Source organism: Metopolophium dirhodum, chromosome 9 (genome assembly GCF_019925205.1).
Source record: "Metopolophium dirhodum isolate CAU chromosome 9, ASM1992520v1, whole genome shotgun sequence".
Classification (NCBI taxonomy): domain Eukaryota; kingdom Metazoa; phylum Arthropoda; class Insecta; order Hemiptera; family Aphididae; genus Metopolophium; species Metopolophium dirhodum.
The window spans coordinates 22,476,729-22,499,942 of record NC_083568.1 but is presented as its reverse complement, the minus strand read 5'-3'; the positions used below and the strand labels follow the sequence as shown (position 1 = coordinate 22,499,942).

The 23,214-nt window shown below is 29.1% G+C and overlaps 4 protein-coding genes across 6 annotated transcripts; 3 read left to right on the top strand and 1 right to left on the bottom strand.

The window, feature by feature from the left end:
• The first annotated feature begins 229 nt into the window (after positions 1-229).
• On the top strand, positions 230-15,666 carry LOC132951674 (probable tRNA N6-adenosine threonylcarbamoyltransferase). Of its 3 annotated transcripts, none has more exons than XM_061023502.1 (7): positions 231-564; positions 638-859; positions 932-1,151; positions 1,218-1,396; positions 3,612-3,744; positions 5,389-5,487; positions 11,236-15,666. In XM_061023502.1, exons 1-7 carry the CDS (start codon positions 450-452, stop codon positions 11,294-11,296), a joined length of 1,029 nt encoding a protein of 342 aa, XP_060879485.1. In that variant the 5' UTR covers positions 231-449; the 3' UTR covers positions 11,297-15,666. The 3 variants fall into 3 exon arrangements, with proteins under 3 accessions (XP_060879488.1, XP_060879485.1, XP_060879487.1); XM_061023504.1 differs by lacking the exon at positions 11,236-15,666 and adding an exon at positions 5,578-5,729 and having other exon boundaries at positions 235-564; XM_061023505.1 differs by lacking the exon at positions 5,389-5,487 and having other exon boundaries at positions 230-564.
• On the bottom strand, positions 5,661-9,570 carry LOC132951673 (threonylcarbamoyladenosine tRNA methylthiotransferase). Its single transcript, XM_061023501.1, has 10 exons — positions 9,420-9,570; positions 8,909-9,137; positions 8,474-8,813; positions 8,187-8,417; positions 7,942-8,130; positions 7,663-7,865; positions 7,459-7,604; positions 7,215-7,395; positions 7,011-7,157; positions 5,661-5,870 (listed from the first exon to the last, which is right to left on the bottom strand). The coding sequence occupies exons 3-10, from the start codon at positions 8,733-8,735 to the stop codon at positions 5,661-5,663; spliced, it is 1,569 nt and encodes a 522-aa protein (XP_060879484.1). The 5' UTR covers positions 8,736-8,813; positions 8,909-9,137; positions 9,420-9,570.
• Positions 15,667-15,929: 263 nt separating the features above from the next.
• On the top strand, positions 15,930-17,845 carry LOC132951675 (elongin-C). Its single transcript, XM_061023506.1, has 3 exons — positions 15,930-16,184; positions 17,127-17,320; positions 17,420-17,845. Exons 1-3 carry the CDS (start codon positions 16,155-16,157, stop codon positions 17,559-17,561), a joined length of 366 nt encoding a protein of 121 aa, XP_060879489.1. The 5' UTR covers positions 15,930-16,154; the 3' UTR covers positions 17,562-17,845.
• Positions 17,846-19,857: 2,012 nt separating this feature from the next.
• LOC132952227 (elongin-C-like) lies at positions 19,858-22,443 on the top strand. Its single transcript, XM_061024446.1, has 3 exons — positions 19,858-20,154; positions 21,778-21,968; positions 22,038-22,443. Exons 1-3 carry the CDS (start codon positions 20,125-20,127, stop codon positions 22,177-22,179), a joined length of 363 nt encoding a protein of 120 aa, XP_060880429.1. The 5' UTR covers positions 19,858-20,124; the 3' UTR covers positions 22,180-22,443.
• Positions 22,444-23,214: the final 771 nt, after the last annotated feature.

The window sequence follows — 23,214 nt, the reverse complement described above, 5'->3', positions numbered from 1 at the left end:
TTCAGTAAAAACTAAAAGGGCCTCTAAAATATTTTTGAACCGGGGCCTCAAAATTGTAATTACGGCACTGGAAATAATACTTTCAAAGTTGTTCTTATAATCAGATTTACGAATTTGCTATTGTCTATTTTGAATTTTTCCATAAAAATTAAAAACCACACACGGTTAAAGAATAAAGATGGATTTTAATGGATTAAAGATAGTATTATCTCTAGCCATGATACCACCACAGAAATACAGTATTACAGAATAGTGAATACCTCGTGGCCTAGTGAGTGACCGGAATTAAAAGTGATAACTGATAAGTAATTTGGCTCCATCATAAACTTGGAACATTAAGATTCGAAAATCGAAGTTTCAAACGACAATCCATAGAGTAATAAAAAAGTGACAAACCCAGAGAACTTTAGTAAAACTAGTGAACTTTACCTTAAGTTTTTTTCTAAACAATGGTTATCAGCATAGGATTCGAAGGTAGTGCAAATAAACTAGCTATTGGAATCGTTAAAGATGGTGAGGTGCTAGCGAATTGTAGAAGAACATACATAACACCGCCAGGTGAAGGTATTTATTTTTCTTCCTCTTTAATTGTTACTTATATTTGCAAAAAAACCTACATACATTGTATTGGTTTTAGGATTTTTACCCCGAGAAACTGCAAAACATCACCAAAATAATATTATATTATTATTAGAAGAAACAATTAAAACATCTGGCATACAACTGGAACAGATTGATGTTGTATGTTTTACTAAGGGTCCTGGAATTGGTAGTTGTTTAGTTTGTGTTGCTGCTGTGGCACGCACTCTCGCTCAACTTTGGAACAAACCTTTAATACCTGTTAACCATTGTATTGCACGTATCCTTTTATGGCATTGAACGTTTGATTTATTACTAATTATTTAAATCAAACCTTAATAATTTTGACCAGATATAGAAATGGGTCGTTTAATAACTGGTAGTGAAAACCCCACTGTTTTATATGTTAGTGGAGGAAATACTCAAGTCATAGCTTATTCTGGGAAATATTACAGAATATTTGGTGAAACAATAGATATTGCTGTTGGAAATTGCTTAGATCGATTTGCAAGAGTTTTAAAATTATCCAATGATCCTAGTCCTGGTTACAATATTGAACAAATGGCTAAAAAGTAATAACATGAGTTACATTAAAAATTAAAAATGTGTATTAAATAATGTATTACTAATGTTTTTAGTGGTAAAAAATATCTTAAATTACCTTATGTAGTAAAAGGTATGGATGTATCGTTCTCTGGTATACTATCATATATAGAAGAAAAGGCACCATCATTGCTATCATCTGGTGAATATACTCCTGAAGACTTGTGTTTTTCCCTTCAAGAAACTATTTTTGCAATGCTAATAGAAACAACCGGTAAATACAAATATTATTATCTTTAGTAATTTGTTTGAACAATGATAATTTGTTACTACCCAATACTGTTTTAAATTTTCATCAAGAAGACGCGTTGTCTTCATCTTACTAACATATAACATACCAAATTTTACGTTCTGAATAATCTATTTAACTCTATTATGTTTAATATTAGTTTGAATTGACCTAGTAACAGCTTCAAAAATAAGAATATTAGCAAAGGTTTTATTATATTTTAATTTTAAAATAAATTATGAAATTATGAATATTTTATAATCTACAAAAATTTTCAATTTTGAAATGCTTGTTGCTCATATCTTCTCATTTTAAAAATATAACATAAAAAGAACCTTTCAGATTTACTACATAATATTTTTACTTTTAAATTTGGTAGTAGATCAATTCACACTAGTATCAATCATTTAAATAGATTATTTAGAATATACAATATGCTATACCATTTGTAAGATGGATACAATGCATGCGGGTGTAGTATGTTACAATTTTGAAATGTTTAATAATTTTAATACTACAATAACAATACATACATTCTGTTCTTAACCCTTTCACTACTCCAGACTACCGTTATGTCCAAAACATTTATACCATTCACTGCTCCAGACTTACTATTATGTCTACTATTACGTCCCTGTATTTTATAAAATCCTCATTTTCTGGTAATTGTACAAGTTTTAGTAACAATGATTCGCATTATTTTAAACTTAAATAATTAGATCATATAGATCTCAAAATTAAATTCATAAAATATTAAAAAAAAAAAAAACAATAAATAGGTATTTAATTTTACATAGCATACACCGTTTGCAGTAGATTAATAGTGTAGCAGTGAAAGGGTTAATATTTCTTTTTTATTATTATCATTTCTTTTTTAATTGATATATTATGTTATGGTGGTAAATGAATTTTAATACAATCATATATTTTTAATTTTTAATTTTTAACTTCACACTTGGAATTTGCTATTGATATAATTGTGATAGCTTTGGCTCCATTTTGGCAGTATTTTTATATTCTTCTCTATTTAATATAGTACAGATCTAAAATCACACAAACTGTATGGTTATTAAATCAAATTTTGTTAAAAATTAATTTTAAAGCTATGTAAAATATCCAAATGTACCAAATAATCCATATTTAGACATGCATGTACTGCTTTACTACAGAAATTGAAAATTTTCCCCAAATTCTATGAAAAACATTAATTACAATATGTAATACACAATTAGGACAGTCAGGCCCGTCACTATTGTACAAGCAGTATATTGCTTTAGACTGACAAAAATGTATATGAAATCAATGGTTAAAAAATCATAGGTATAAGTAATATTATTATTTAAAATATATTATCATTTTAATAAAATTGGACATAGCACCATTTATTCTATATCTTAAAAATAATTGAATTTAAAACATCACAATATCATGTTGTTTACACTGATTTAGATTTAAACATAGCTAAGTATGCATCATAAATAAGATATGTAAGTAACATAGCACATACGTTTTGTGGGTTATCAGGAATTTAAAATTTAAGATTATACTAAATAGCGTAAAGCTGTTACTACTAGCTTATGTTACACTTAATTAAATAAGAAAACTATTTTCCAAGAATCTTTTAATCTAAAATCATAACTATCACACTATTTACTTTTTCGATTTATGATAATCTACTTTTCATGTTTTCTCTTACATTCTCAGTTTGTGTTTAGAAACTATTAATAATTGCCTACTTATACTTCTTGTGGCTTGGCGCGGCGCAGTGGCTGAAATCATTCACGCAATGTGATTGAGAGTAAGCAACGGGTGCTGCCACTTGTTCTTGGATAGTTGATCGCCCGGGTTCATAGTGCGCAAAAATCTTGCCACATATACACGTGTTCCTAACCGACCATACCAACCGTTCCAACCCTACTGTACGAACCTTACAAGTCGAAGCCTTAAACATAATAGACAATACTTCTTAAAAATTATTTTCAGTTAGCAGCCACCCCATTTATATAATTTTACACTTATTTCAATATTAGTGAAAATTTTATTGAAAATAAAAAGATTTTTTTTTTGTAATAGGATAATTTAATATATTCAAACTTTTAATTGTTTCATTATTTTGAAAAGTAAAAAATATCTTTTTAACAATAGAATAATAGATACAGTAAGTTACATTTCAACATTTCATTTTTATATTTATTTTCAGAAAGAGCAATGTCTCATTGTCAGTCAAAAGAAGTACTAATAGTAGGAGGTGTTGGTTGTAATGAAAGGTTACAAGATATGATGAAAATTATGTGTGAAGAAAGAAGTGCAACATTATATGCTACTGATGAAAGGTTAGATGATAAATAATTAATTATGACACAGTAAACAATTAATTTTTAATATTAATATATTTAAAAAAAAATTGTACTTTTAATTGCTCATGATATTTTTTAAGGTTATTGAACATTTTTATATAATATACCAATATAGATATGTAGTTCAATTCATCTTATTTAAATTTTCAAGTTTCATAACAACATTATACAGCTAATACATTTGTAATCAAATGAATTATTGAGATCATGTGATATAATGCATGAAATAAATAATGTGTTCTGGATTTTTCTGTCATCATATTTATTTTTCTAAAACGCATGAATATTTTGAAAATTTGAATGTCCAAATTATGGGTGTTTATTATCCACCCACATTCTTATCTAAAGCATTTTTAAGGTCTGTGTAGTTGAAATACACAAGTATGTAAACACCATTGGCTACACTATCGCCTAAAAAATTAGTAAATTAATAGTAGACATATGCAACTATTAACTGTAGTGTATATTTTTCTTTTAATATGCATCTACTTATTAGCTATAACTTATGTATTTATTTCCTGTGTACACAGGATTATAAATACACATGGATTTGAATAAGTAAATTTTAATTTTAGATACTTATTTTTAACTAAGATTGCTAGTCTAAACTCTAAAGTACCATTTGTGTAAAATTTATAAATTTTTTATTGAGTTTTGTAATTGTATGAAATTTCTGAATAACCACAATAAAAAATATAAACATACTGTTTAATGTTTATAAGATTATCAATTAGTGCTTATGCATTATTTTGAACTTTTAACTTTTTTACATAATTTGATGTCAACACAAAACAATATTTTTAATTAATAATTATATTTTTATAATTTTTTAAGTTTTTATTGTTTTGAAGGACAATATAACGTATTAGTTTTTGGTCCTTTTTTGGCTGTTTTATGTCAGTCTTTCATTACCTTAATTTAAATATTTTTAATAATTTCCGACAATTAGAACTTTTTATAAATTATTGTTTAGTTTTCGTATTATTTTTCTAATTCTGTAGACTAAAAATATTTTTCATTTGATAAGATTTTTATATATTTTAAATTATGAATTTAATATACCTACTTAATGTGCATTTTAAACTGACTAAATTTAAATTTTATTGCATTGATAAGGTATTTAGTGCATTGTATATTTGTATATAATGCATTATTCAGGATTTTAAGTGAATCTGTCAAGGTTATTTAATGCATTCTATTCACCCCAGTTATAACTATATGTATTTAAGTTTAGATAAGCAAAGTAATGGATCTAAATTTTGCGGGGTTTTCTTGTGCAACTCTACTCCACTTATCTCAACTTAAAATATTTATAAGTTAAAACTAATTAATTAATTGTTCAAAATTCAGTGTTATCTATCAAAATTCTCTGAAAAATATTATTATAATATCGGAATTTGAAATTAAAAAAGTAACAAATGATTAAGATAAACAATTATTAAAATAATTATTTTCATAACAATTTAAACCATTTGAAATAATAAATGTTACACTTAAATGGATCACCTTGTGTAATTATAAATAAACATATTAAACCATTTACCAATGCATTTTTTGCTTCATTTAGAATCTAAAAATAAACATTGTTAATATATGTTTTTAAATGTTTGTTTATAATAGATTTTGTATAGACAATGGAGTAATGATTGCTCATACTGGAGCATTAATGCATAATAGTGGATATAAGACTACATGGGAAAATACATTTTGTACACAGAGGTATCATTTAATTATTAAAATATTAAATAAATAAAATAAATTATTAATTGCTAAAATAGTCTTAGTATAATAATAAATAATTTTTCTTAGGTTTAGGACAGACGAAGTTGAAGTTACATGGAGGTCATGAAAATGTGTTAAAGCTTTTTTTATATATACTACATAGTTTTATGTTATACCAATAACCAAAGTATTCTTGCTAAAACGCAAACTAATAAAGCAAATACAGGCCATATCGAGTACATATCGTTGATTTTTTGAAGGTTATTTTTAAAAATTCTTGGTTTGTCCACCATTTCAGCTATTAGACAATGTTTTTTTGCAGACTTCACAATTACTTTAACGCACTTGCCCATTAATTCTGGTTCTTTTGCCACCAAAACCTAAAAAAAAACTGACAATTTAAGATTCATCTTCAATTTATATTAAGAAGTTATAGTTAAGTGGCTTGGTGCCAGTTTTTTAAATACTCCGCAATTCTATAAAATTTGAAAAAAAATTTATATTTTAGTTGCCACCTTAACATAATACTTTTTCACTTATCTATTACCCGATACCTATTTAGGGGGGGGGGGGATTGACGGGTATATTAAATCGTGAAAAATGACTTCACGGGAATAATTATCAGGCCTTGTAGAATTGTCAGATTTCGTTAATTAACTATTTTTATCTGAAAGAAGATACAGGCTGCACTGAACTCCAATTTCTTATTTTATTTCCGATAATGGTATAATATAATTTATAAAAAAAACGCTTAAAATTATATTATTTTTGAAGACATATTATAATGTTTGAGATTAAAATATTCAACAACGGAGTTTGATGCGACTTACTTGTACCCATTGTAACATTACCCTCTAATAATTAAAAAAAAAGTTATCAAATTTGGTTGATTCTACATAACAGGTCTGTCATTCCCGTGGAGCATATTTTTGTGTACAAAATTACATTGGCACCGGGAGCCTTAAAGAAATAAGATACAATCTGTTAAAAAACCAACATATACTTGTGCCATTAAGAGGAGTTGTCTCTGTTTTACAAATGTACAACATAGCAGAAACTGTTTTGCGTGGGAAAGAACCGAGAAGGCTACAATCACAACTAAGAAACGAGATTTTCACCACATAAAAAGGAAAACTTTGGCTGTGTAACATTGTTTTTATTTTTTTGATATAATTTATATGAAAAAAGTATTTCAAGTTTAAAAACACAAACAATAATGGTTTTTGAAACAATAAGAACTTTTTTCATATAAGTGATATCAAAAAAATAAAAACAATGTTGCACAGCCAAAGTTCTCCTTTTTATGTGGTGAAAATCTCGTTTCTTAGTTATGACTGTAGCCTTCTCGGTTCTTTCCCGCGCAAAACAGTTTTTGGTATGTTGTACATTTGTAAGACGGATACAACACATGCGGGTGTAGCGTCCTCTTAATTATTCTGTGAAATATAACTAGTATATATACTAAGGAGTTAAAAATATTCCATATTTAGGTTTTGAAATGATTTATTTTTGTAACTAACCTGTTCATAATATTTATTGTGTCCAATCAACTCGATACCATTTTTAGCTTCTTCAGTTATCAAAATCTCCTGTACTTCACCGATTCTTTGGTCATACGTGGTATAAGAATGAAATAATTCTGTCAGACGTTTAGTCCGAATTTTAACCTATAAATAAAATATGGTTGTAATTTCATAACAAAACAAATTATTGCTAATGATTACCATGTCTGTAGGAATTTTGGGCATTCTTGCAGCTGGTGTTCCTTTACGTGGGTAAAATTGATTAATAAATAAACTCGGAAATTTATATTTTTCACAAACACTCATTGTTTCAGAAAAATCTTCTTCTGTTTCAGTTGGGAAGCCACAAATAATATCTGTTGCGATAGAAACACCAGGTACTCTGGTAAAATAAATTAAACATATACATTATACAATTTTAATGGTTTCTACAATTTTAATTTACCTTTGTCTCAAAAAAGTAACAACAGTTTCAAATTCTTCGATTGAGTATTCACGTTTCATGTCTGCTAATACTTGATTACTTCCAGATTGAACAGGCACATGCAAAAATGCATACACTCTAGGGTGGGATAAAATCTTGGCTATTTCCTATTTAAAAAAATGATTAAATAGCCATTTCCTTACATCAAGTGTAATTCTACTGAACCTCTAGATGATTGAGTATGTATGGTGGATTAGTCATACCAATACGCATCATACAACCTTCCGGTATGATAGCCACTAAACGCCAAAGAAGTTCTGGTAAATTTGTTTGTATGTCCAACCCGTATGCACCAGTATCTTCACTTGTTAGCCACAATTCCACAGCACCTTCATTAAATGATTCTATAGCTCTTTGTACAATTTCATCTAAAAAAAAATATTATATTGCTATTGTTATAATAACTAACAACTTAAAGTGAATATTACTATGTTACTAATTTACCTGGGGGATAACTTCCAAGGTTGCCCCTTGCATGTTTCGTTTTACAATAGGTACACTGATTCAAACATCCAGTGCTAATAGCAATAATTTCAATTAATTTATTTTTCCGCATTTTTGGTAACTGTAATCTGGCACCACCATCTTTTTTTCCATTTATCTTTTTTTGACCCAACAAACGAATAGTATGTCCTATTGAAAGTAAGTAAAAATATTGTTTCATGCAAAAGAAATGTAGTTGAACAAACCTTTTAATGTTTCTTCTACTACTTCTACTACCCTGTCTATTTGCTGAACGCCAATAACACTTAAATTTTGAATAAAAGAAGACTTTTGATCCCCCTGAGGTACACAACCAGCCACTACCACAAATTTCCCAGATTTTTTTCCTGTAGAAATTTCATTTCTAAAATGATCTTCAGCTGGATTTTTGACTGTACAGCTATTTAGTATCCACAGATCTGCAATAGCTTTGTTCTCTAAAAACAGATATTTTTAATGCCAAAAAATAATTATCAAGGATCTTTATTCATACCGGTTATTCTATATCCATAGTTTGATAGAAGACCTGCCATATATTCCCCATCTGAGCTGTTGTGTGAACATCCCCAAGTCTTAATAAATATTGTTTGGGTGCCAGGGACTTGGGAAGGTGGATGATCAATTCTTCTTACTGGTTTAACTTTAACTTTGGGACGCAGAGATACAATGTTCCTAGGTTTGACTCTACCAATCTCAGCAACATCGGCAACAGACGAAATCAAGTCTTCGATGTCACCGACATCATCCATTGTCATTGGCTTTCAACGAGCCAGTTTAGTAATTCAGTTTATAACTTAGTATGGGTAGTAGTAGTATGCGCCCAATTCCTATACCTAGAGTAAACAAATCGTTTTTGAACACGTTAGGTAAACAATTTGTAACACAGGTTTATATATTATACTAATCTACTACAATTTTAACATCATACCTAATTTTTTTTCATGATAATTCATCATACATACAAACTGATAACGGTTTGTAAAAATTGGATTCATTATGGTCGAGAACTCAAAAACTAATAATTCAAAAACGTATGACAGCCGCTTATGGATATGTGCAATGTGGATAAATCTAACTACATCACTCGTACATTATAATATTTCTTGTCCGACATTTCATTGGATGTCATTTGTCTTGCATTCGCCGAATAAACTTAACTACGGCATACACAAAATCAATATTATGATTTTTTACAATCGCGAACGGCCCGAATGGGTAATTTTCATTTCGCATTTTCGCAACCGTTCACGAGATGCAACACAATAATATGCAAATATGCAATATGAATTAAGCATATTATTAATATATTAAATCGAACACGTAATCATCAATAATATAGCATGAAAAAGTAAATAATAACATTAAATTAAATCACATTCAAGTCTATTAACTACTGTTGTCTATACATTCTCATACGTACGATTTAAATATATGTATACCTTTTGTTTTAATAAATCGTTCAACTGCCTATCGAGAAATCTTTTCTATTTCTACATCGTGCTGTCTATTAATAATCAATATTAATAATAGTAATAATAACATACGCATATATGTATACATGTTTACATATATTTACGTAATATCACAAAAGTTTATAACTACATTATTGGTAGTAATAATAGTAATAATATGTAACTTATTATATAAATTGTACCCGTGATGTAGAAAGATAACGCGATGCCGCTTTGTAATCTCTAGTTTCCGGGCACAACAATAATATTGATATTTGATGCCGAAATGTACAGCTATTCTATAGTTCCCCAATTTCTAGACAGATGCCGCCACCAATTGCTGTGTACAGATATTTTTTGAAGTTTTGGTGAATCTATTTATTTTTTTAAAACATTGAACTCAATAATTTTGAATTGACTATAATGTTAACTGTAACGTACGTTTTAAATTAAAATTATAGTAATTACATATTTTAGTTATACATATTTTATTATAATATTAATACCAGGTTGCATAAGCAATATTTACAACCATTAATAACTCACCAATAACAATATTTTATGCCGGGTTGCATGAACAATCACTAAACATTTAATGAATCAATAGTAAGCTAAGAGTCTCTTAAACATGATTTAATGGTGCACGATTGGTCCATTACATTTTAGTATTTAGTGAGCAGCCCTTAAATAATCAAATTTTTTATGCAAACCTGCTATTATAGTAATTAGTAACCTATCTAGGTATAATTTAAAAAATACTATTTATAGTTATTATAATCGCGTTGGTGGAGGTGTAGTCAAATTTTTAAGGAGGCCTCCATTTTTAAAACAAAGTTAATTTTGTAATATTACATTTAAATGGACGAACAAATTACCTTACCTCCCCCCATACATAAATGTTTTAAATATTTATAATATTGTCTTTAATCTTTAATTCATAAATATTATATTTTACCTATTGCGCCATAAAAACTAAAATATATAAGTAAACCCATATAAACGACAATTAGAGGACGCTACATAGACATTTGCCCATCGTCCGTCTTACAAGTGCGTAAAAAATCAAAATTTGTACGCTCAGCAGATCACATTTAGCTCCTTTGGTTTAAAATTTAGAGTGAATCAACCTAATATTAGATTTGATGGTACCTAAGAACATTATCTGTGTTTGTATGTGGGTTCACTTTTTTAGCAAGTTATGTGTATATATTATAGGGTAAATTAAAAACTCACATAACAGTATAACACAGATAATGTACTTCTTAACATCAAGTTTCATACCAAGTTGATTCACCCTAATTTTTAAATTAACGAAGTTAAACGTGATCTGCTGAGCGTAAATTTGCTATGTTACGCACTTGTAAGACGTATACAATAGCGCCCTCTTAATAATAAATAATAATTAATATTACAATTTATAATAACAGAATAAAACAAAATTTATGATAAATAATCAAGTATTCATACATTTTATACTGCAAGATTCAAGAACTCAATTAGTATGAATTTGTGTGGGACCCCCTCCCTGGCAATAATCGAAAAAACCAATTTTCCCCTGCCCCTACTATTTGGAATATTCTACTTTTTCCTACGCGAAATAATTAAACGCCATTTGTATGAATTTGTATGATCATTTCTGGAATTTGTATGCGACCTTCTCTCTCGTAATAGTGGAAGAATATCTATGAACCCATATTAAAAGGTATTGTTATACAATTTTTACAATTTTACTTTGTCTTGTTTAAAACTTTTACTAGAATTTTTAAGAAAATAGTCTTATTACATTTATAAAATATTGTTTCAGATGGTGTACAACAGCAGTTAACACGCGACCAACGTCTGTGAAGTTGGCACCCCAACTTTGAGATATCGACTTCAACATTTTCGATTATTGCCCGGGAGGGGGTCGCATACAAATTTCAAAAATGGTCATACAAATTCATACTAATTGAGTTCTTGAATCTGGCAGTATAAAATGTACGAATACTTAATTATTTATATTAGAGGGGGCTGGAGACACATGTCTCCAGCCTCACTTCTGTATTTCCGATATTGCTCGAATATTGGTGTCGTACAAATTCCAAAAATGGTCATACAAATTCATACAAATGACGTACAAAATATTTGGATAGAAATTTTTGAGATTTTCTTTGGATGGGGGGTTGGGGACACGTACGTGATACAATAATAGTAAGTACATAATATAGATAACAGATAATAATCATAATTCATAAATAATAATAATAATAGTCACTCGTCAGTTTCGACCGTAAAATAATAAGGCATTTGTGTAGCAGGTTAGGTTAGGTCCACCTGTGGACCACGGTTGAGTGATCTGTGAATTCGGGACGAGTGATCTACGTACAAATTAAAAATATATTTTTTTAATAGTATACTATTTTTTAGATAAAAACACATCATATTTTTTATTACGTTTTATAATACAAATGTTGGTCAAATATCAAAAAATAAAAAATAAATAGCCAAGTAAAAATATTCCAATTACAGATCTTAACATTTTTAGTATCAATTAAACATTTAAAAAAAAGTATTTGTTGAAGATTAACTGACCTCCGCTATACTTCAATTAGATGACTATGTAAAAGTTCTGATGTAATGCCATGCATTTTTTAATTTTAAGATGTGACCAAATGCATCTATTGTCTGGGTATTGGCTCCTGTTAGCGGGTCGACTCAATTTTTAGTGTGGATTACAGTCGAGTGATTATAACCTTTATTTTTTAAAAGTTTATAGGGTTTCCTTTCATCTCACATGATTGTTGTTCCTGGAAGTATTTCGTTTTCAACTATTGGAATAAGTGTAGCTCTATCTCGACGTTAAAAAAACCAAGGTCCTTCTCATTTTGCATTGTACCTATTCCCGTTATTGGGAGGAATATTTTCAGAATCAGAATCTGTGTTTGAACTATTTTTGTCTGTTCAATTTACACCTCAATAGAGATTCCTGCCTCCTTTATATTTCCTTATAAGGACGTCACACCCGCTTGCATGACAATATTTTGGTAGGCAAGACGGTGAGTTTTATAAAAAATAACTTAATTTTGAAAAGTTAAAGGTATTTAAAAAATGTTGAAATTTTTGATAATTTCTAAACGATATAATGAACGTTATATTGGGTATAATGGAAAAAAACGCAATGACTTTCCCTTATAAATGTTGTCATCACTATTCAATTTTACTATAGGTATTTGCACTCTAGAACCAAAATTGAGCGATTTATACTCAGATTGCGTAAACGCGTTTTGTGTATATCGTACGTGTGTAAAATGGAGACAACACACGCGGGTGTGACGTCCTCTTAAATCATATATATTAATAAATAATATAATAAAATAATAAATATAGGTTTCAATCATATATTAATAATAATTATTATATATAATATTATAGATCACTAAGACACTAACTACACCTATTATAATATGATAGATCACCTAGAAAGAAGTAGTGGATCAACTGCTACAAAAAAAAAAGTCGTTAATAGTTAATTCTGAAAGTTAATTCAATATAAAGAAAAATAAAAAATTGTCACACATTTATAATTGCATCGTATACTCTAAGACTCTATCGGAGATTCATGATTCCGCATTACACGTTAGTTTGAAAATTATTTATACATAAAAATCAGACTACCATATTTTTACATTTATTATACATGTCTAGTACTCTAGTCGTGGATATTTAGAGAACGAATTGAAATAAATTGTTCTATACGACTATATGCTTTATTTTTAATTATTTACTTTATTTAATATTATCATATATATTTTTTTTACTATAACTGACAACGTCTCAGCAATTTTTATGCAGAATCTTGTTACATTCCGGTTAAATAAAAAAAACCTTTTGTAATACGAAACTGTGCGGAATTGGCTAGATAAAAAGGTATATTTTTCGGAATCGTATGTCACCTGGCTTCTTGTGACACACTAATACGCTATAGCGATTATTAGCGGTGCCAGTTTAAGTAACTAAGTATACACGGTTGACTAATTATTAAATTAAAACATTTTTTATTATTTATTTGTTTTTATAGTCAGCTTATATTATTAGCCTATAAGTAAGCCTTTATTAATATTATTAAACAATAAAAATGTAACTAATTCGTTTTTATTACAATCATAGATATTTATGCATAAGCATGTGTTATTTTTCATTCTCAAATCAACTAGGAAAAGCTAAACGTTGTTGCAATGGATTTTTTACCTAGAAAAGTTATTAAGCTAGAAAATTAACCAACTATATAGTTAAGTTTAAAAGTTTATACAAAATAATTTATTAATTTCTAGTCAACTGTTGAGTATGATCTCAGTTTCATTTTCGTGAATCGTGATATGCATGTCAATTTGAATTGCCATAGTGACATACTTCTTTCTTATAATATTATCTATGATGACGTCAACCGGAAGGAATTTTTATCGATTATATCAAATTTTAAATCATAGACATAATATGCCTACAATTGCTATTTAAATTCTATATTTCTATTTTCTATAGTCTATAGTTGCATTATTATTATTATAGTTGTTGTAGCCTGCAGGGAAAACGGCGTCAAATGGTCGGGTGGTCATCGTTTCCGCCAAAAAACTCGATTTTCATTTCTGCCAAATCTATTTCTACTTATATTATTGAGATGTAGTTTGAGAAACCCTAGTCTGTCTGGCGTCTGCACTCTGCAGTGCTATTGACCATCGATGTACCTATGTCGATTTAATATTGAAGATATCATAAAGAGATAATTAATTTTAAACGTAGAAATACCTACATAATATAAATCGATAAAACATATATCACGCGTAGATATATCTATACTCCATAGTGTATGTGAAGATTTTATGTCAATAATACCAAAAGGATTATTTAACTGACAACTATATCTCTGAAAATAGTGTGTTTCCTCCGACAATATGGTCCAATTTTAGAGCAAGTATATCTAGAACAATAAATAATTGTGAATCTTTTCACTCACATTTTGATGAACAATTTAATAAATCACATACATATAAATATATTTTTAAAAATTTTAATTTCGAATGTTCAAAACAACGTATACATTCAAATCAACAGTTGCTACTTAGGTATGCAAAAACCTGTAAGATTTAATATAAAAAAACGATTGACCTGTGCAACAAACGCAATAGACGAATACGAAAATAAAACAATTTTAAGAATGACATTTTCAAAAAAGGTATGCCACAATATTATTTGAAATACAATTATACTGTGATTTTTTTCTGTGATTTACTATTATAGCCTATAGGACATCTGGGCACAGGCATTGCCCACGGCCAGTTGACCTATGCCATAGGATAGAGATTAATGCTATATTGCTATGCGTCTTTGCCCTAAAGTTGTACATTACAATAGGCATCAGTATAATAAGGAAAAAAATATATAAATTATTATATATTATGTGGTTTTTATAATATTATGTTCTAAATAAATAATTTATGGTATAAATGATTAAAAAATTGTGTATCGGGAAAAAAATGTCAATACGCTAAATAATATTATAGTACGTAAAATTTTACAATATATGGTATAAATAATTAAAAAATTGTGGTATTTAATTTTTGTAGAAAAGTGGCTACGGTCAGTGTAATAAAATTCGCGATAAGAATACCTGTATATACACACATTAACATCATGCGTAGAATTAATTGGTGTCCAGGCGGTGTATGCAATATGACGTATTATTGTAACATAGTTATTCAAAAGTAAATTACATAAGTATGAAATATTTAAGTTTTAAGTTTTTAATATTTTAGACCTAATTGCGCCAATGATTTATAGCCAGGACCCAACTTACCTTTTACTTTTTTATACCCGGGACTCAACTTACCGCTTTCAAAACGAACCTAAATTATCGCGGACCCAATTTACCTAGCTCCAGTATAGTTGTAGTCATAGCACAAAAATGGACTGTGGTATTGTTCTATGGTGGTAGTGTGCCGGGTGGTACCATAGAACAATTATAGTGGTACATCATTCAATCATTTCACGGGTATTTCGTAATAGACAATAGTACACCACCGAGTCGTCTGGAAGCGCTAGCAACATAGAACAAGCATTGAAATATATAATAATATTATAGTTATTATACTATGTTGAATGAGAACAAACAGTGAGCTTGTTTTAATAAGCCGGATTGTTACGCAACTACAATACCACAATATATATACCCAACTAACCCCCACTAAACACAAACAATGTTTTCACACATATCTATATAGTTATTATATAGATGTCTGTGCAATTTTTTAAGTCATACCGTAGGGATACAGAAACCTGACCAGCTGATCGAGTATCGCTTCGATTTGTTCTGTGGTAGTAGTAGTAAATAAGTTGTCGACGATGTTTGATAACGCCACCGCGGCCCGCGACACATCAAGAAATGATAATCTAGTTTCGAGATATCAAAATATTATGCCCCTCTACTCTCCAGAGTCTAGATTCTGACTAGACCGAAACAGGCTGTATCATACAGCAATTGCCGTCCGTCATAACTCTCAAGTCCTTCTAGTCATAACCACTAAACCACGTTAATTGGATGCTGGAGGTGTCGTTCGGATCGTAATAACCCTTCGTCCGCCTTAACTCAACTATTTGAACAAGCAAGTTGCAATCGACCGTTCACTTCGTCGTTCGTGTCCTACCTGTCCGTGAGCGCGGATCGTCATTGATCACACGTTGTGCGAAAACATGAGTGTCGACATGGTGGAAGACGGCCAGGTAACAACGATAATTGATAATGTCTGACAAAGTAACTCTTACTTGGTAGTAACGTATTGCGTAGTAACTATTAAAACGTCGTCTATCTCTGGTTTTCGTGTACCAGTGATAAATTAAGAGAACGCTACACAGACATTAGTTGTCTCCGTCTTAATAAGTGCGTAACAGCAAATTTTACGCACAGCGGATCAGGTTTAGCTCCGTTAGTTTAAAAATTACGAGTGAATCGACCTCTTATAAAATTAAGAGTATTATCTAGGGCGTCTCTTAGGATCTTTGTTATATTTTAATTTTAAACGAGTTTTGAGTATTTTAAGATGTACAAATAATTTACAATTTTAAAATACTTATAACTAGATTTAAAAATAAAATACAACAAAAAGCCTATGAGATGCCCTAGATAACTCTTTAAATTATATAAGAGGTCAATTAACACTAATATTTTACACTAACAGAGCAAAATGTGATCTGCTGAGCTTATAATTTGCTATTCTACGCACTTGGAAGACGGAGACAGCAAATGTCTGTGTAGCGTCATCTTAATACCAAACGGGGCAATGTGAGAGGATTTTGATATTCACTATATTAAACAAGAAGACTCTTATTCATACTGATTGAAGTAAAATGTTAATGTAATATATTTTACTTTATTTTACTTTACTCCGATAACCTGGTATCAATTAGCAATACCTACACAGGGCAACCGATGAAATGAGACTAGTTCGGCATCTGTCTATGAGCAGGCCAAAGGATTGTTATTATGATTTTTGTTATGTAATCAAAAATAGTTACATACTTATATCTATACTGTAGGACTCCGTGATAATATAGAATAATTAATGTAAGATGACACGCATCAAGATATATTATAATAATAAAATATAAATACTGTAATGGTGTGACAATGACCAAATTAAATTAATGATGCTTGCTTGTGTATAGGATGAGGAGAATTCGGCATACGGTGGCTGTGAGGGTCCGGATGCCATGTATGTCAAGCTGATATCAAGCGATGGGCACGAGTTTATCGTCAAGCGGGAGCATGCCTTGATGTCAGGTACAATTAAAGCCATGTTGAGTGGCCCCGGCCAGTTTTCAGAAAATGAAACAAATGAAATCCACTTCAGGGAGATACCGTAAGTGATGGTGGCGTGACCACTATATAAACATATAATATAGTACAAACCTTGTTAAAGGAAGTCAAAAAAATATACTATTTTCTTGTTTACTTTTAGATCTCACGTTTTACAAAAGGTCTGCATGTACTTTACATACAAAGCTCGTTACACAAACAGCTCAACCGAGATTCCGGAGTTCCCTATTCCACCACAAATCGCTTTGGAACTTCTGATGGCAGCCAACTTTTTGGACTGTTAATGATGAATAAAGGAAAACAATGTTTAAAAATTATTACAATTTCAGAATTTAAACTATTCAAGATTTAAAAACATTCTTGTCCTCATAAATTTGATAATTTACACATTATTGGAATGGTAAATAATAATTTATTGTAACCATAAATTATAATGTGGGCACATATTTATATAAACTAGTATTTTATCAATGATTTCTTTGTTCATTTGTTTGATTAATTGATTATTATTATACATACCTATTTTATATTAAAAAAAAAAATAATATATATACACAACTATATTCAATTTTGTTCTTTTTTTTAACAATTTGATTATCTATTACGTATCTATGTTTTATAACATCTTAAACTTTTAATGATAAATAAGTAAATAAAAAAATTATTACAAATTTTAAATATACTATATTAATTATAAGTACTAAAATAGGAAACACTTTAAAAAAAAAAAATGAAAAATATTTAGAATTCACAATTTTTAATAATAAGGTATAGGGTATATAATAGGCATTTAATAATAATATTTTTTTATTACGTTGACTATAAATTAGATTAATTAATGATTGGTATTATTTTGATTGCGTATTTTTGGAACATGAAATTATAACAAATTTACGATAAGTTCATATAGTTGACGTTGACAAATATACTCATACATTATCAAAATTGTGTAAATATGTAGAAAAAATGGAATTATTAATATATATGTAAAAAATATATTTTTTAGACGAAATATGATATCGAGTATGGCTTATTTATTATAAATCATCTGAAAGTATTAATGCAAAGTTAATTTTTAAGTACCACATGTTAGTTGTTAATGTATTATTTTATATTACTTACTCAATTATGTCGAAATTAATTATATTTAATTTTTATTATATTATAACATGTATGTACATTTTAAATTATAACATAATTTTACATGCAATGTAGTTATAATTAGGCTTGGTGAAGCCAATTAATAATAAAATTTAAACACCATTGTTCACGCGTAGAGCGATTACTTCACCTGATAATATATTGTCATACAGTTAATTATTCACTATTCAGGGATGAATTAATTTAGTATAATCTAGAATAAATAATATACAATTTTAAATGTTTTATTTAAAAAATGTATATAGCCATAAATTTAATGTTATAATCACTGAACTATAAAATGTACAATAATACTATTATGCTGTTACTTGTGCAATCTCACAAAACTCTATTTGACTTCGGAACCTAATATGTTTACTTAGACAAAAGATAAAGCATCTATATATAATCAAATGTGTACTGACTGACTGACTGATCAACATAGAGCCTAAACTATGATAGCTATAGGGACTGGTATATAACCACAAAGGTCCAGCGGTTCTCAATTTAAAAACAATGTAAATGAAATTCTCACATCCTAGCAATAATGGGTCAGAAACAATTTAGATAGTCACATCTGTGATGAGAAAGTTAAGTTTTGTTTTTCTTTACCATTTTACAATGAGTAGACCATGAATAATAATATAGTATAGGTCTGTGATTCAGTATAACCGTTAGAATAAAGCTTGGTAGTTTGTTACCATTGTAATATAGTATTTATATTTTATTATGTTTAGTATGTGTATTGATGATTGTAAATAATCATTATTAAAGAAAAATTACAAACATATTTCTAAAATTGTAATTTTTTTAAACTAAGTCATGTTAAAGATAAATACACATAACTTAGTACTACTGAATGACAAAGATGTTAAATATTCAATTTTTAATTTAATATTATATTATATTTCAAACAGATAATTATTTATTTACATATTATATTTAAGGCCGTCCCTGTGGCAGGGCAAGCGGAGCCCTCTCCTTGGGCCCTGCGCCTTCGCCACAGTTGGACAGGCTCTGCTTTTTTATAGATACAATAAATAAAGTTGATGAAGTTGTTATATGACTTTGTATTCGACTTTCAAAATTAACTAAAAATTTTGTAAATTTAAATTATGTTTAAATTGTTTTGAGACAATATTTAGACAGATCAATATGTAAATCCCTCAAAAATATTATTCTCTATCTTTTAAGATTACTTAAAAACATAGAAAAATTATTCTGCGTAAATGCGTTTGTCTATGTTGCGCGTGGGCTAAAGACAGAAAACAAATAGTGCACTGACATCCTCTTAAACAATAGCGCGCCGTGTCATGAAGGTGTCTGATTTGCTGATGCCTGATAGCCGATAGGATGTTGTGGGCACGGACTAAGATATCTTAGTGGTTGTGGGTTATTCTGACTTATTCCTATATTTAATTAATGTTTGTATTCTATATCACCCACGATTTAAGATATATCGTGATAGCACCTGAGCCAGTGCGAGACGTGAGCATAGATAAAAGATAAACAACGTGAGATAGTAACCCCGAAAAGTGTAAATCGTACTGTGAAGCCTCCAGTGATATTGTCAACATTGCTTATTAACCGTCAACAATAAGATAATATTGTTCTCGTTACTGGTCGGAATATTTCATCTCACGTGACCACAAGTGTTTGTCTTGTTCGACACACGGTTCCGACGTCTAAAGTGTTGAACGAAAGAACATGATCGTTGACGCGGTTCAAGAAAGACAGGTAATGAATTTATATAGGTATATTTATTGTTAGAATTCTGAAATATTTCATGTGTTCACTATATTATTATGTTGAAATATTTCACAAAAACGTGAAACATTGAATTGTTTTTTTCAAACGCAAATAATGATAATAATTATTTATCAATTAATATTAATATAGTTCAGGAGCCTTAGGGGCTGTTTTACAATCATAGTTTAAACCTCGGTTACGCCTAACCCACTGATTTTACCATCCAAATTCGGTGGTTTAACCATAGTTTTACAATCATAGTTTAAACCTCGGTTAGGCCGTATTACAATAGCTGAACTAAGGTTTAACCACCGAATTAGGCCGGTAAAATCAGTGTGTTAAGCGTAACTGAGGTTTAAACTATGATTGTAGGACGGGTATTTAGACAGTTAGACCATAATATAGGATATGATCTAAGGTTGTAGCTATAATCATTCATATCAATGCAACGAGTGTCTTGGTTGACAACATTCGATATACATATTAATATATATTAGGTTGTATAATATTATGTTTATTGTTGTATAAATCATTATACATACGTCATACTTATTATATTATAGTAATATATACATTAATTAAATCCTATTAAAGGCTTTAGGTAAATTTATAAAACTTAACTATACTCCTCGTATTAAAAACTGTGCTACATAATATTATATATATAATAGCTGACCCCGTGCACTTCGTTCACTTTAAAAAATGACAACCCTTTAAAAAATTGTGATTTTTCAAATCCTTTTTGATGTAACTTGCAGCAGTAGTGCAATTCAGCCACCCTGGTAGGCAATCCGAACACATCTAAAAAGGAATCAATTTCAGGAATCGTTCCTTAACAACACTGCCAATCATCATTAGTGACCCATTAGTGGATTTTTTACTCTATATACATTAATTATTAAGGTGATGACAAATGTATGTAAAAATTGCTGATAAGGCACAGTATACGAAATGCCTAGAAGAACCCCGGTCGGCCGCTACGAATATTACATAGGTCTGCTGCTGTGGGAACGGATTGATCTATTAATTAGTTGTGTCAAGTCCATTAATATATTATAAAAAACATCAAATATGCACTAAAATCATGAAGTATATAAAAATATGATCATGCAAGTAAAAATTGAACATTTGTTTATGCCAAAATATACTAAATTAAATTGGTAAATTTGAATTCTTTGTGATGAAACAAATTTCTATCTTACTCCGCATTAATTTAGACGTTATAAACTATGATAAAATTATGATAAATGCATCAAAATTCGCTCTCTACTAATAAGTATATAAATATATTATATTACTATAGTAGTGTAAGACATAAGTATTTTGTATGATATTGTATTATTTAAAAATTGTTGTACCTATGGTTCGGTTTGGTTAGGCCAATCATCATTAATGACCCATTAGTGATTGTATACATTAATATATACATATACATATATATACATTAATTATTGAGGTGATAACAAAAGTATGTAAAAATAAAACTTATATCAAAAATATAAACAAACTATTAAAATACTTAAATATTTCACAATTTTATATTTCATGACATTTTCGAACACTATATATATCTTTTAAAAACGGACTTATGGTATTTGTGTGTACATTTAGGATGAGTTTAGTGAGCACGGAAATTGCGACGGTCCAGACGCTCTGTACGTCAAGCTGATCTCGAGCGACGGACATGAGTTCATCGTCAAGCGCGAGCACGCCTTGATGTCGGGCACGATCAAAGCCATGTTAAGCGGACCAGGTCAGTTTGCGGAGAATGAAACAAACGAAATTCACTTCAGGGAGATACCGTAAGCAATAAAAAACATTGTTGGATAGATGCGTCAGAAGCATTGATATGATGATTTTCTCTTGTTTAGCTCACACGTGTTGCTTAACGTCTGTATGTACTTCACATACAAAGCTCGTTATTCAAACAGTTCGTCTGAAATACCAGAATTCACTATCAAGCCACAAATCGCTTTGGAACTACTGATGGCTGCCAACTTTTTAGACTGTTAACTGCCCTCGATGACAGAATATTACTAACTTGCATCATAATAATAATAAGACTTAAATAATTGTCATAAGTATATCCTACTTTTAAAAATCATTTTATTAACTCAACATTTATAGTAACAACCATATACAATTTTAATATTCAAATGTATACATCAAATAGGTATTATAGTTTATATTTTATAATGCTCAAGTTTAATTTTAAAATACGTATTCAAAGTATCTATTTTTTTAAGTAAAAAATATAAATAAGTTGTTTAATAATAATTTTATTACTAATTTATTATTTCATACCTACCTTAAGCAGGTCATTTAAATTATATCATATTAATACATTTTATACAACATTAATTTGATAATTTGATAGTAAGATGTCACTGAGTAGTGAGTATTAATCTTTTTTTATACACTAAAGAATTAGTAATAACTAAAGACCGGATTTATATGTTTTTACATATCGTTACTGGGTCTATGCAGTCTTATGAGAGTAAAAAATGTGGATGATTTGTTCAATTCTGAATGCATAGAAAAAAATTTTTTTTGCATATTTGAGAATATTTAACTCATTTAGCATATTTTGGAATATTTCGTAAATTGTGAGAAAAAATTTGTATTTATTTTAGATTCTGAGCGAAGCGATGAATGTATTGATTCTACAATGATGTGTGTTTTTTTTTAATTTTTAATTTTTTTTTTTATTTTTGTGTCTGTCATCACCTTTTAGGACAGTAAAAGTGCTTGGATTTTCTTCAATAGTAACTTTTCTGAGAGGAAAGTGAATCTAGTTGGTACTTTGGGGGGTCAAAAGTAAAAATTTCCCAGTAGTTTTCACAAGCGACGTGAAAAACAAAAGAAAAATCTGTTTTCGAGAAAATCGATTTTGGTTTTTGGTGTAACTCTAAAACAAATGACCGTAGGGACATGAAATTTTGACTGAATGTTTATATTAGCATTTTCTATACACCATAAAATTTACAAAATATTTTGACTCTTTTTGAGCTGTTTACGGCCATTGTCAGTTTTAAATTTTTTTAGTTT

What these genes read in the sequence shown, in the direction of transcription:
- LOC132952227 (XM_061024446.1), top strand. Translation starts at nt 20,125, where the DNA reads ATGATCGTTGACGCGGTTCAAGAAAGACAG. An exon ending in ACGCGGTTCAAGAAAGACAG is followed by an intron (nt 20,155 to 21,777) that starts GTAATGAATTTA and finishes GTGTACATTTAG; the next exon opens with GATGAGTTTAGTGAGCACGG. An exon ending in ATTCACTTCAGGGAGATACC is followed by an intron (nt 21,969 to 22,037) that starts GTAAGCAATAAA and finishes TCTCTTGTTTAG; the next exon opens with CTCACACGTGTTGCTTAACG.
- LOC132951673 (XM_061023501.1), bottom strand. Translation starts at nt 8,735, where the DNA reads ATGACAATGGATGATGTCGGTGACATCGAAGACTTGATTTCGTCTGTT. An exon ending in CCTTGGAAGTTATCCCCCAG is followed by an intron (nt 7,866 to 7,941) that starts GTAAATTAGTAA and finishes ATTTTTTTTTAG; the next exon opens with ATGAAATTGTACAAAGAGCT. An exon ending in CCAAAATTCCTACAGACATG is followed by an intron (nt 7,158 to 7,214) that starts GTAATCATTAGC and finishes TTTTATTTATAG; the next exon opens with GTTAAAATTCGGACTAAACG.
- LOC132951675 (XM_061023506.1), top strand. Translation starts at nt 16,155, where the DNA reads ATGAGTGTCGACATGGTGGAAGACGGCCAG. An exon ending in ACATGGTGGAAGACGGCCAG is followed by an intron (nt 16,185 to 17,126) that starts GTAACAACGATA and finishes GCTTGTGTATAG; the next exon opens with GATGAGGAGAATTCGGCATA. An exon ending in ATCCACTTCAGGGAGATACC is followed by an intron (nt 17,321 to 17,419) that starts GTAAGTGATGGT and finishes GTTTACTTTTAG; the next exon opens with ATCTCACGTTTTACAAAAGG.
- LOC132951674 (XM_061023502.1), top strand. Translation starts at nt 450, where the DNA reads ATGGTTATCAGCATAGGATTCGAAGGTAGTGCAAATAAACTAGCTATT. An exon ending in TGTTAACCATTGTATTGCAC is followed by an intron (nt 860 to 931) that starts GTATCCTTTTAT and finishes AATTTTGACCAG; the next exon opens with ATATAGAAATGGGTCGTTTA. An exon ending in ATTGAACAAATGGCTAAAAA is followed by an intron (nt 1,152 to 1,217) that starts GTAATAACATGA and finishes TAATGTTTTTAG; the next exon opens with TGGTAAAAAATATCTTAAAT.